Source organism: Pogona vitticeps, chromosome 6, assembly GCF_051106095.1.
Source record: "Pogona vitticeps strain Pit_001003342236 chromosome 6, PviZW2.1, whole genome shotgun sequence".
NCBI lineage: Eukaryota > Metazoa > Chordata > Lepidosauria > Squamata > Agamidae > Pogona > Pogona vitticeps.
This window is the reverse complement of record NC_135788.1, coordinates 94653704-94667498: the sequence shown is the minus strand read 5'-3', so window position 1 is coordinate 94667498 and position 13795 is coordinate 94653704. Positions and strand designations below refer to the sequence as shown.

Here is a 13795-nt window from a genome sequence, read left to right as displayed (position 1 = left end):
CCATCTTCCATTTCAACTTGTCTTTTTGTTCAGATGGCCTTATTTCCAAACAAAGAATAACTAGGTAATATCAAAAAGCAAGAAGCCCAACTTCTCTTCTTCCTCACTCTTCTTCCTTAGCATCATCATCTTAGAATTTCAGAGCTGGAAAGGATCCTGTGGATCATGAAGTCCAGCCATTGTCAACGAAGCCCACTGGGGAATCAAACTTCCAACCTCTGGCTCGACACTAAGATACCTAAGCCTCTAACCTATCCAGCAATTCTTCTTGGCCACCACCATTATCTTCTCATTTTCTTGAGCAGAAAATTGTTGATGTGGTTTTTACAGTATATTGATATTTGTCCCTTGTAATTTGTATTTAAAGGGACGTGGTGGCGATGCGGGCTAAACCGCAGAAGCCTGTGCTGCAGGGTCAGAAGACCAAGCAGTTGTAAGATTGAATCCACGCGACGGAGTGAGCGCCCGTCCCTTGTCCCAGCTCCCGCCAACCTAGCGGTTCAAAAGCACGCAAATGCAAGTAGATAAATAGGGACCACTTCGGTGGGAAGGTAACAGTGTTCCGTGTCTAAGTCGCACTGGCCATGTGACCACGGAAGATTGTCTTCGGACAAAACGCTGGCTCTATGGCTTGGAAACGGGGATGAGCACCGCCCCCTAGAGTTGAACACGACTGGACAAAAATTGTCAAGGGGAACCTTTAACCTTTACCTTTACCTTTAATTTGTATCTACACTATTTGAAGTAGCCATAACATTGCAATCTGTGGATTACTATGTGAGCGTGCAGCCTTAGAAATTAAGTAAAAGCCTATTTGATTGCTTAATTGTAAACTGCTGATAGCCTCTTATCAGTCTGTCCCAACCTGTAGACTCCAGATGGGCAATTTTTATGCTGGTAGGGATGATGGGAGTTGTGATGCCACACATCTGGAGAACAGAAGACTGTGTAAGACGGACTTCTAGCATATCAATTGCAAACAAGGCAGGCACCCAAATTGATCCTGCGCTTCAGGGGTGCTGAGTCCTATACAAAGGAAAACCACCGCACTGAGAAAACCATGAAGACACAACTGGGGAGGTCATTTCTGAGAGGCTCATAAGCCCAGCTATTAAAAGCTTTGTAGGATGATAACAGAAACAACCTAACATCTTAAATTCTGTCCAGGGAAGAAAAGAGGGAGCTGGGTCTAATGATCCTAGAATACAGATGCAACAGCCTCTCCTCACTGTGGAAGTATCTCATTGGACATGTTGTTCTTTGAGGACTAGTAAAAACCCAGGAATCCAGGATCCCTGCAGCATCTGTTATGTGCAACACCAGTAGGTCTGTGCATGCTCTGCACTTTAAACCACTCATTCATTAAGCTATTCTAACTTCTGATCTGTGGACTGGAAATGGTGAGAACAGAATCATGTTATGCCAATGCAAAGGAGCTTTCTCAGAGGAGATGGAAGGTGTTTGCTGCTCTGTGGTCCCAATTATGCCCAGAGAAAGCTCAGTGAGTACAAGGCTCTGAAAGGGACATTCCTAGAGCATAGGCAGGGTGGGGGGGCAGGTTTGGATTCAGGTGCACTAGAACTAAGCCCCAGGAAGGCTTCTGGGCTTGGGTCTCCAATCTGTGCCAGTATAACATTGACTGATATACAGATTTTCTTCCCAATGAAATCAGTGGTGTGCAGTGGGGATTTTTTGAGATCCTGCAGGAGGATAGAGAACTGCTCTCCCAACTTGGGCACTTGGGTTCTGCCAGGGTCGGGATGCAGTAGTAGCTGCACACCAGATCTCCCAACAGAGCCATTGCAGGATCATTCAGCTAATCAACCTATGGCAAGAGAACCAAAGTTGGACAACCTGCCTAAATTATGCAAAGCAAGTTACTATAAATATAATCGCTTGACACGGTTTGTCTGTTGCTTGCTTTGTTTCTATGGCTGTTGTGCTTTGACTAGTTAACAAGCGCACAGATAGACCTGTTTGGGTTGTCAGAGCCTCAATCCCTTATTGCAAATTGTACTCATCTCAACTTTCATTCCTCAGATTTCACTGAGATTTATGAATATCCCTTTAAGCCTATTTTTGCAGCTTTAAGGATCAGGAAATTGGCTTTCTTTTTAAAAGGGAAAACTAAGATCCATGGAACTCTGCATTTTGTATCCAGTAACAGGTTTTCCACATGGCAAAATCACAGAGAACACACAGATCCTACCCCCTTGTCCGAACATCTGAATGTTAGAGATGCAGGAGCTATTTGGGTTCTGGTCCCATCGAAAGAGCTTGGTTAGACAGCAGCCTGAACCAGCTACCACCAGATTCCATTCTGAAGTCTGTTGCCCTTGGATGCTACAGAACCCCAATCTAAAGGGGAAGAGAGTTTCCCAGTAGACTCACCTCCCTTTCTGTAGAAGCAGACTTCAGTTTGGTACTCCTGCTTTCCTTCCAGCACTTTCTCGATGCGCTGCAGAACAGCTTCGCTGGTCTCGGAGCCATAGAGGAAGCGGCAGCTGCAATTCTTCTGCATGACTTCTGTCCGGGCAAAGCCAGTGAGGTCACAGAATCCGTCCGAGCAGTAGACAATGGGGAAGCCACGATGCACCTGAGCGTTGGCCAGGAGGAAGTTGCTGTCTGTGGAGAGCAAAGAACAGAGACCTTGGCCTTGAATTATTATGTCATCATTGGGAAATTGAAAAACACCCAGGAACCTACTAAATGCTGGTTGTGCTTTACTGGCCTGTATGGCCTGAGCCCAGCCTGCTTTTGGGTGTGCCTCTTCCTGCTGAGCAAATGGGACAAAAATGCCTTTCAGGTGTTGTTGTCTTTTCAGCCATAAGAATACAGGAAGGTATGTTATTGAGTGAGCCAGACCAGGGGTCCATCTAGTTCAGAGAGTCTACATGGAACCAGCAACCACTTGGGCCAGGTTTCAGATAGAGACGTTGCTCAGCTCACAGGCACCAAGTACTGAATCGGAGACCTTTTGCATCCAAGCATGTGTTCTGCTCCTGAGCTACAACCTTTCTGTAACCCCACTCACTTGCCTTTAGCTACTTCCACTAAGCATCCCAAGGATGCGGGGCCACATCCACTTTGAGATGTAACAGAAGCCAGATACAGATGATACATTCCTGCCCTAAAGAACTAAAGTTGTTAAGAAAGAAAGATGGTGCTCATGGTGGTGGTGGTGGGGTACATTTCATCTTACTCTAGCCTTCAGACAAACAGGTTTGTCAGGTTTTTTGTACTTGTTTTCGAAACCTACAAATCTTGTTCAATCACAGGAAAGTTGCTTAAAAGGCTTGTATGCACACACAAGTGTGTGTCTGTGTGCACACAGGCAACATAGGGAGGGGAAAAAAGGTAGAGGTTCCTCGTGACAATTAAGTCCAAGTGTGTCTGACTCTGGGGCCGGTGCTCATCCTCGTTTGTAAGCTGAAGAGTCAGCATTTGTCTGTAGACGCTTTCTATGGTCACATGGCCAGCGTGACTAGACACGGAACGCCGTTACCTTCTCACCGGGATGGTACCTATTCATCTACTCACATTTGCATGCTTTCGAACTGCTAGGTTGGCAGGAGCTGGGACAAGCGACGGGAGCTCACCCCGTCACACAGATTCAAACTGCCAATCTTTCAATCGACAGCTCAGTGGTTTAACCAGAGAAAAGCTATTTCTAAATTTCTTAGGAGCTACTTCCTGTCTCCAGCCAACTAGGTCATATTACTTAATAAAGAAAATTACCTCTGGGCAGGTATCAAGCAGTGCCTTTGGCTCAGCAAACTTAAACAGCAAAATGTTATTCCAGGATATGTGGACGGGATCTGCCACACAAAGGCAAGCTTTCCCTCAATGACTGTCTACATGGGTGAGTGGCCACATGGCTGGCTAGGCTACATGAGTAACCTTTAGATGGACTGCTATGCAATACTGCTCTTTAGTACTACTCATGTTTACCATCTCTCAGAGTGGTATTTGTTTGCTCTTTTTTTTAGTATTTGCATACTTATTGTTTTAGCTTTAATACTGTCTTTTAATGATGTAGGCTTCATTGTTCTTGGCTTTCAATATTGTATTTTAATTACGTAAATCACTGTTGTATACTCATCATATTCAGCTTTCAAAATGGTCTTTCAAGCATGTAAGCTGCCTTGGGTCCTTTTTAAGGAGAAAGCCGGGGTAACAATATTTTAAATAAATACATAATGGATAAGTGTGGGGTGGAGGTGGGTGGGGTGGGCTGCTATTCCGACAACCCAGTGGCCTTGCTAGCAGGCAGATACTGGGAGTTGTGGCCCTATGTTTTTACAGGTTTTGTTCAAAAAGATGCTATCCCTACATTCCTTTAACAGCACGCTGAGAATAAATGCCAAAGAGTGTTCTGTATATGGTGAAAGTTCACTGCAGTACTCCTGTACCTTTTGTTGCTCACACATGTGTTTCTGCTCCATATGTGAACAGCCACATGATTTTTCTGCAGCCATCTTCTCCTGATCTGAGTCCCCTTGTCTATGTAGGTTGTGTTTCCACATCATAGGGTTGGAATTCAAGGCTGTTTTTGTTATGTCATATCTCCTTCCTAGTGGAATTCCCTGCTCAGGGAGGCTCTGGTGCACCTGTCTGCCCCCTGGAGACATTCTCAAGGCTGTATAAACCCTTTTTGTTTACATCGGGCATTTGGGCTCTCTATCTGATTATGCTGAACATGAGATCCCACTGGGTACAGCTTCATGTTGGGCCATGAACTTAAAGGTCTTACAAAGGTGGGGAAGGCAGCATTTAGAAAGTCACATTCGAAATTCCAGTTTCAAAGGACACAGCTAATACACAACACTGCAATTCCATGTTTTACATTAGAAGCTAACAATCTGGAATTTGAATCCAGGTCTCGGGAGTTATACTCCAGCGCTCTAACCATCATACCACGCTGTCAGTGTATATCAAGGACTCGCTCTAAGTAAAAAAAACAATCTTGGGGCAGCATATGGACTGTAAGTCAACTGCTTTATAATTATCTCTACTCCTGATTTTAGAAAGAATTATTTATTGTAGCAGTATCAATGAGCACCACTAAGTCTAACAGTAAAATTAAAAAATAATAATAAAGAGAAAGAAAGGACATGCAGAAAGCAGCATCCACTTCCATGGATATTGATATTATTTGTTTTATTTATATGCCACCTTTCTCCTGATAAGGGGAATCAAAGTGGTTCACAATATTAAAAGGAATGGAATTACGTTTACAGTTAAACATTAAAAAAAATTAAACTATCTGCTAATAAAAATAAAATTGAATAATTAAAAACAAGTAAACATTAAGAACTGTCTTAACTCTAAGAAGGCATCCAGGGATTAAATCATGATTGTTAAAATCTTGCCTGAAAAGATGGCTCTTCAGCTTTTGGTGGGAGGCCAGCCTGAGCTCCTGAGGAAGAGCATTCCACAGCCTTGGAGCTGCCACCGAGAAGGCCCTCTCCTTTGTCCCCATCAGCCATGCCTATGTGAGCAATGGGGCCAATAGGAGGGCCTCCTCTGATGATCTGCCCATTCCATGCCATGTACTGCTGCCAGAGTTGTTTGATTGGTGGAGGTGGGAAGAACTGTGGGGTCCCAGACATGGGCCTCAAGGTCCAGGGATAGAGGCATCACTGCTGGGCCCAGCTTGAGTACACCACACCTTTTCAGCAACCCATGTAATTAAAACAGGTGCCTTGGCGGAACAGAAGGAGTGAAGTTATCTCTCACTGAAGTCATTAGGTCATAGTCCTACAGTAATATGTTCCTATGTTATGGAGGAAAGGGGTTAAGTAGCTAATTACTTCCCAGCTGAGAGCCAAATAAGATGAAAGTGAATAAAGACCAATCTGGACAGAACAATACTGGGTGGGGTTACACCTCCCTGAAAGGAAGAAACAAGCAGTTTGGATAGAGTTGATAGTTATCTCTCCATTTTGCCAAGGACAAGCAAAAGGTCTATTCAGTCTTAAGGTCTATTTGGTCCAAGTATAACTTAGATATCAGGAATGCCAGCTCACAACAAAGGTCTTAAAATGGCTCATCAACATTTTGTCCCAAGACAGAAGGCTGAGCAGACCCTCGGTTTCCCAAGGATGGCAAGATGCATTGCATTTCTATACCGTAATTGTGTTTAAATTGTTATTTAGGTGTGGGCATCAGCCTACGCAAATTTCATGCAAATCCATGTTCTTGTCCTTTGCCCAGATTTCTGCCCTGCTTTGTCTGGCACACCAACTCCTGCCTGTTGTAGGGAATGCTGATCTTGCCGCAGTTGCACTTGCCCTAGTTACGTCAAGAGTAGGCTGCTGCAAAGTACTGTATATGGGGCCACCCACAAAAGGTGTCTGGAAACGTCACTTGGTGCAGAATGCCGTAGGAGGACAGCTGACAGGAGCCTGGGCTTTTGATCTGTTTTAAGTATCAACAACCACACTGTCTCCCTCTTTGCTTCCAGGCCCAATTCAAAGTGCTGGTTGTTATCTTTAAAAATGTTACATCAGCCTCCTCCTCAAAATGGCATCCTCTAGGTGTCTTGGACTGCAATTCCGATGATGGAAACTGTAACCCAAGATCTCTAGAGAGTGCCAGGTTGGGGAAGGCTGCCTTAAAATGCTTGGGACCTTGTTATCGGAAGGGCTTCTTCTTCAGCAACACAAACCTGTTTACACAGAGGGATTGCCAGAGTAGTCCATGCCCCATACCAATCTCAGGATTATGGACGATGGAGGCATAGACTTGTGTCTTCTCTCCAGCAGCACTTAGCTCAGAGTGGGGAAACCTTTGGGGGCTCCATCCCCCATAATCCCTTCTCACTGGGGCATACCAGCTGGAACGTCTGGGAGGTGAAGTTCAACTCATCTGGAAAATTTAGGGTTTTTGCATGTAAACTCCCAGAATCCACCCCCCCCACCCCCCCACCCCCCCCAGACAGCAAGGGGAAGATACAGAAAAATCCCTGCATCAGTTTAGAGATGTTGTATTTGTACCCAATTCAGCCTTCTGGAGAAGAGTCAGCATTCACCAGGATCTTCTCATGCAAAGCTTGGAAAAGTTAGCTTTTTTTCCCAGACTATAGTGGCCAGCACCCATGGAAAAAGCATGGCCCCTGGCCAAGGTGTTTTGGAAGCTGTAGTTTAGAGAGGTAACTTTTCTGAGCTCCGATCATGGGAGAACTGCTTCTGGTCCCCTTTCGTAATGCTTCCCTGGCTCCATCCCCAAGAATAGATGCTTTGCTCTCCACCATGCCCACAGGGGCTGCATTGTTCTCAGCCTTCCCCTTGATGCAAATGACTCTGGATCTTAAGGCTGACGGTGCAGTTTGCATCCCAGAGACTCAGCAGTCACTAGAACTCAACGTAACCCCCCTCTGTCCCCTCTGGTGGTGGAGACAGAAGTGAGATGTGCTCTAAGCTGACTTGATCTTTGTCAAAAACCTTGAACCAAAATCAAGATAATGAGTGAACTGCCATTAGTGTGTGTGTGTGTGTCCATAGAAGAGGTACTTGCAGGATACTTACTTTCCTTTTCTCTTCATTTTCCTTCCTGGCCAGCTCTACCATCAGGCAGAGTGAAGCAAATTGTCTCAGGGAGCAAATGCTAAGGGGCAGCTGTGAGTGTCCCTAGAAGGTTCCTTCTGAACACTCCACGTTTGCTTTCTATCATAGGGTGGGGCTGGGGAGAGCATATGTCTCCTCGCCTACCTTTAACTAATTCAATGTCCCAGTTGGCTGTGGGATGCTATCCTCTCCATTGTGAGCCTACTCAGCTTCTGCCTGTAGAATGAGGAAGATTGCAGGGAGAGGAAACATTTGCTCTTTCAAACTCTAAGACCCAGAACCCCACTTCCAATCCCCATGGTGACTATGGGATTCTGGGGCATACAGACCAAAAACTAAATTAAATTAAAACATTACCCATCTCTAGGCAGGGGATATTTATATATTTGCTTTATATACTTTAGTGGACCACTACTCTGGGTGGAAGGAAGGAAGGAAGGAAGGAAGGAAGGAAGGAAGGAAGGAAGGAAGGAAGAAAGAACCAACAGGAAAAATGGATATTAAGAGCATCTGGGGAGGTGAGTTATTGAGGGCAGCTTTTTATCATTCTATTTTCATTAATTCCCTGACTATCAGGAGGGAAGGAGCCTAGCGTATGATTGCGATCTCGTCCTTTGACACAGGAAGGCAAAAGTCATGGGCAGCCTCCGCTTTGTCTCTTCCCTCTTACACACACACCCCCCCCGCTTCCCACACACAGACGCAAATCTACACATCTCTAATTATTGCCTAACTTAAAGCGCAGATGGAACAATAAGACTGTAGGTCCAAAATTACGAAAGAGGAAGATGCTGCATCTCAAAGCATAAGCAAGACTTACTCAGGCAAATGTGCATCTATTTTAAAGACTGTATTCTGCATTTGCAGCAAGTTGCTATACATAGAACTGAACCCACTCTCCTCAAGAACAAATGCAAGTACAAATGCACTTCTCTGTTTCTGAGACTTCACTAAGCACCAGGACTTGTTTTCCAAAGAAACTGTTTGTGCATTGTGTGGTGTGACTGCAGAAGTCTGAAAAATACCTTGTCTGTGAAGCAACAGTGAGAAATCTGGAGGAGAAAGAAGGAACACAAAAAGGAGGAAAAAACAGAGAGAGGGAAACAGGAGGATAATATATAGCAACAGTTAGATCCACTATAGACCTGTGCAGAAGTGCATGATTAGAGGTGAGCAGGTTTGTGTTTCTGGATAACAGTTCTCATAATTCTCCAGGCAGCATAGCAGCACTGGTGTTGCTGCTTGAGGAATTCTGGGAGTTGTAGTCTAAATACACAAAGCTGCAAACCTCTAGTAATTATGGACCAGCACTTATTGGTCCTAAGGGGAGAGCTTCTTTAAGTGAAAACATGTTACTTCAAAATGTGATAAACTAGCCCTGTCACATTTGGGGCCTGACCTCTGACCATGTGGCAGATTGAGGCTGGAATTTCCCTCTTTTGCTTTTACTCATTTTTTTGCTCTTCTGATTGTAAGTGCAGATCAACTGTAAGTAAAGGTGTGTTCTACTTAAGCTACGTGTAGAATGATTTTTTCTTTTATATACAAAGACCTAGTGAAAACAAAGAAGCTGTGATTTTTTTAATCTATTCTCTTTCATGTTTCTCCTGTGCTATAGTTGTATGTTTTGTATTTTATACTCTGCTAATTATAAGGGAATTACCAATTTCTACAACAAAGATTGAGCATTGTTTTACCTTTCTTTAATATGTCTGAAGAATCCTATCTCTGGCAAGAAACTGGTCTTACTGAGACCAATATCTTGTCAGAGACAGGAGTCTCCAAAGATGCTCAAGAAAAGTTTTGCTCTTTTGTTGCATGGCTTCCTCTATCCTTGCAAATAGGTTTCTGCCAGAGAACATTCCAGTTTCTGCCTCCACCCACCCACTCACCCCCAACTGGCAATCCCTGTTTGATCAGATGCTTTCTACACTGTTGATTAGGATGTTGCCACCTTGCTGGTAGGCAGAATGCCAAAGCAGACAGATGGCCTTCAGCACTGAAGGTGCCAAAGAGGATATTTGGGCTATGGATTTCCACCCAGCAAGGTGAAAGCATTGCTCTGAATGGGACCCAGGCCTGTACTCAGAAAGAGTCATGAATCTTATAAATGACTGAAAAGCAACAGCCATGGAATGACCCAGTAGAGTAGGTGGGGCGGCCTGTCTGTCTTCTCTCCTGCCCAATACAGATTATCATATATTGTACATATGCTTCTGAGGCAAATAGCTATTCAGATGACTAGAATCAATGGGAGTTGTCTCCCTTGGGCGATAGGTTTGTGGCAGTGTTAATTGTAGCAGAGTGAGGATGAGACAGATACAACTCAACAGCAGAGTTCAAAACCAGCAAATTTTGGACTACAAGTCCCAGAATCCTCCAGTCAGCATAGGCAGTGGCCATGCTGGCTAGCGTATTCTGGGAGTTGGAGTCCAGAAAGTTTCCATGCTTTGTGCAAATTCCCTTCCAACGGGGAAGATCTCTTGCATTGAAATACATGGGAAAGGGGTGGCAGATACTCTTATATAGTTCATTTGAATTAAGCTTGTGGAGAATTTACCAGGAGGACAGCAGTGGGGAATGTGTCATTCTCCAGATGTTGCTGGAGGGTGACAGATGCCTGCCCACCCCAGCCAGCATGGTCAACATTCAGGGATTACCATTGGGTCCAACAACATCGGGAGGGCCATAAGCTCCCTACTCCTGCAATAAACTGTGTCCCAATGATAATGTATGTGTGTTCATGTTCAGTTTCTTCCATTACCATACGGTGGCTCAGAACAAGAAGAAAACCAAGCCAGAATCTGCTGGACATATCTGGATCCAATAGCATTTTTAGCGTAGCATTCCATGACTGAAGGAAGTAGTGGGGAACCCCAGACAAACTAACTTTCCCATCTCTCTTGCTTCATTCACCCGGCTGGCAGACACTCATGGGAACTGTAGTCCATCAACATCAGGACAGCGGCAGGTCTCCCAGGCCAGCTCTAACAACAGACTCCAACCCTGTTACCATTCAACCCGGTTTTAATTGGAGCTGGAGCTGTGCCTTGTATCCTGTCTCTGTGGTGATACTCAGCCTTGGTACCATCATAACAACGGTGGCATTGCTTCTGCACACATGCAGAGTACTTCTTCCCCATTGCTGAGCATCCATAAGTAAGCTTCATGACAGTGACCTGGGCTTGAAGGGCATGACTTTCAAAGACACTGGAGTGCCAAGAGTTTGGAAAAGTTACTTTCTTGGATGACAACTTAAAAGAAACCTCCGGCCACTCCTTGCAAAGGAGGTTCTGCTCGAGGATACACCAGCCCTTACCTTCCCCCACCCAGTTGGCCATCCCTGTTTGCTGAGAAGCTTTCTACAGTTTTGATCAGATTCTGGAACCTTGCTGGAAGGTGGCATGCTGAAATTAAATACGTTTAATTCAATACTAATAACACGTGCCATCAAGTCAATTCTGATTTATGGCAACCCTTTTTAGAGCTTTACAGATAGAGAGAAGGGGTTTACCATTGCTTCATCTGGGACTACCCATGGAATCTACAGCTTGCTCAAGACCACACAGGCTGGCTCAAACCTCTGGCTCTGCAACTAGATATTTAAACCACTGAGCTATCAAGCCATCTAAATTTAGGTAAAAGTAAAGGTTCCCCTTGACATTTATTGTAGTTGTGTCCGACTCTAGGGGGCGGTGCTCATCCCCGTTTCCAAGCCATAGAGCCAGCGTTTGTCTGAAGACAGTTTCTGTTGTCACGTGGCCAGCACGACTAGACACAGAACACCGTTACCTTCCCACCGAGGTGGTACCTATTTATCTACTCGCATTTACATGCTTTCGAGCTGCTAGGTTCGCAGGAGATGGGACAAGCAATTAGGGGCTCACTGCATCACGTGGATTCAATCTTACGACGGCTGGTCTTCTGACCTTGCAGCACAGAGGCTTCTGCAGTTTAATCCGCAGTGCCACCACATCCCCCTCTAAATTTAGTGTACATTTAATAAACTACATTTAAATAATTGTATACATTCATAACCTTAATTTTCCCATGGCTTGGGGCAGGGGATTCAAATGGTTGTCATCGCCAAAAGTGGGATTCTTGAAAGAGTCATCCAAAAAAGTAACTTTTTCAGGTGCTGATTTCTTTCCCCCCACTCCCCACCATGGAGTAGAATAGCATTTGAAGAGACAGGCATACCCACCCAACTGACTCTTGTCAGTGGTCTTCTCTCAAGGTCTGACTAGGGAGCTTCCTCTTCATTCTCACCCCGACCCAGTTGGAGTTTAACTGCTGGTCAACTCAGGTCACTGTTTGGATTAACTTGGCAGGGGCGGGTGGGTTTGTGTGTGTGTGTGTGTGTGTGTCAAAAAATAGTTTGCATCTGGAGCTAAGTCCGGTTTTTGGCTTCTAGGATGTGGGATTAGGGGGCTGCTTAGATGGCTGTGAATTAAAATGTATACTCTCCGTGGTCCTGAACTGCTGTAGTGCTTGGGCTCTGTTGCTCCCTCGCTCCCTCGCTCTTCATGTTGAAAGGCTGACTTGCTGTGGATACCGCCTGTCAGAGGACTCAGAGTCCCCTAGAGGACTCAAATGAACTTTTTGACTGAGCATCAGCAAAGAGAAGCTCATCAAAGGCTCCTCCCGATAGTCTAGAAGTATAATTTGGGAACAGCCCCAAATGTGTTTTGTCATCCCAGTTCTGTCTAAGTCCCAGTGTCTGTATTCAGGCTGCCTTTGCAACTGTCATGAGGAACTAGGAAGGGCAAACAAAGTAGAAGCAGCCAAATTCAGCCTCATCTAGGGACTATTCGCATGCCTGTCGCTCAAGTGAGGCACCTCAGCATATTAAAATAACCTTTTTTTCACAATAGATGTTTGTTAGCACCTATTAACTGGAAGCAGGATTATAAGCAGTCAAGATTCAGGGTTTTTTTCCCCCCAGAATGTGGAGTTGATCCCACTGGAAGTGAAGTTGCGTTACAAGCTCGCAGCTGATTGCATTCCAGAGGAAGTGTTAGGGGCATAAAGAGGCAAGTGAGGGCATATGGTGGTCTAGAACAGGATGGGCAACCTCCATGGATTGGAAAGCACCTTAGGAGCTCATGTGAACCACATGCCCCTGTGCCACTGAAATTCAGTGCAGCAAAAACTATAAAGCAAAAAACAAAAACAAACCAGAAGCCTCCAAACTACAACCACCTATGCATTTACATTAAGCCAAGACAGGTGCCTTATATCAAAGCAAAACTGACTTTCCAGGAGTGTGATTTGACTTATACATAAGGCACATGTGCCTGATTTTAAAGCAAAAGTGTATATCGGAAGGTTGCTACCTCTGCATTACCAAACTAGACTGGTACAGCAGCAACTGCGGTGAAAGGACCCGCAAAAAATGCAGGTTGGGGGGGGAGACACATATTCCAAGGATTGTGTGTTGCCCACCCATGATTTAGAAGGTGGAGGAGCACCTTCCTTAAAATACACCTTTCCCCTTTTTAATTGACTTTATTATATGCATGCACCACACTTTCCCTGAAGAATGCTGAGCAGCTTAAGTATGATTAGAAACTCACAAGAGAGTACTTTTCAGAAGGGTGAAGAGGAAGGAGAAAGTTGGCTGTCAATGATCTGATTTTATCCTGCAGATTTGGTCAATGAAAGGGAAACAAGCAGGAACTTCTTTGTGAAGGAAGAGGTCCGTGTAATACTATCGTTTGTGATCTTACGGAAAATCACAGTATATGGGAAATACCTGGCTTAACACTAATACATGTGAAATGGGTATCAGGATTGTACCTAATCAAAAGCTATATCAGACCCAGCAGCAGGATGCAGCTACAAAAAAAGCAGAGGCAATTATAGGCTATATGAACAGAACAATAGTTTTTAAGTCACAAGATGTTATAATTTTCAGTTTATCCCACAGTAATCAGACCTCACCTGGAGGACCATGTCCACTCTTAGGTGCCGAACACTGAGATGGATATAAAAGACAAACTGGAATGGGTTCAGAGGAGGACCATAGAGGTGGCTAGATGTATGGGAAGCAAATTACAGTACAGTGAAAGGTTGTGAATTAGCAGAGTATCTTTACCCTAAGGAAGGGAGGACTGAATGGAGGACATGAAAATCCATCATCATCATCATCATCACAATTGTGATATATGCTGACCCTTTAGAAGACTTTCCAGCTAAATAGTACTCAGAGGTCACTTACCATTCCC

At 44.6% G+C, this 13795-nt stretch overlaps 1 protein-coding gene across 2 annotated transcripts in view; it reads right to left on the bottom strand.

Moving 5' to 3' along the window:
- The window catches only part of KCNH4 (potassium voltage-gated channel subfamily H member 4), a 60795-nt gene that overhangs the window by 37880 nt on the left and 9120 nt on the right, over positions 1-13795 (bottom strand). For both annotated transcript variants that reach the window (XM_020785467.3, XM_020785469.3), the window contains exon 2: positions 2392-2625. In XM_020785467.3, coding sequence (XP_020641126.3) covers positions 2392-2625 — 234 coding nt within the window. The remainder of the gene's footprint in view (positions 1-2391; positions 2626-13795) is intronic.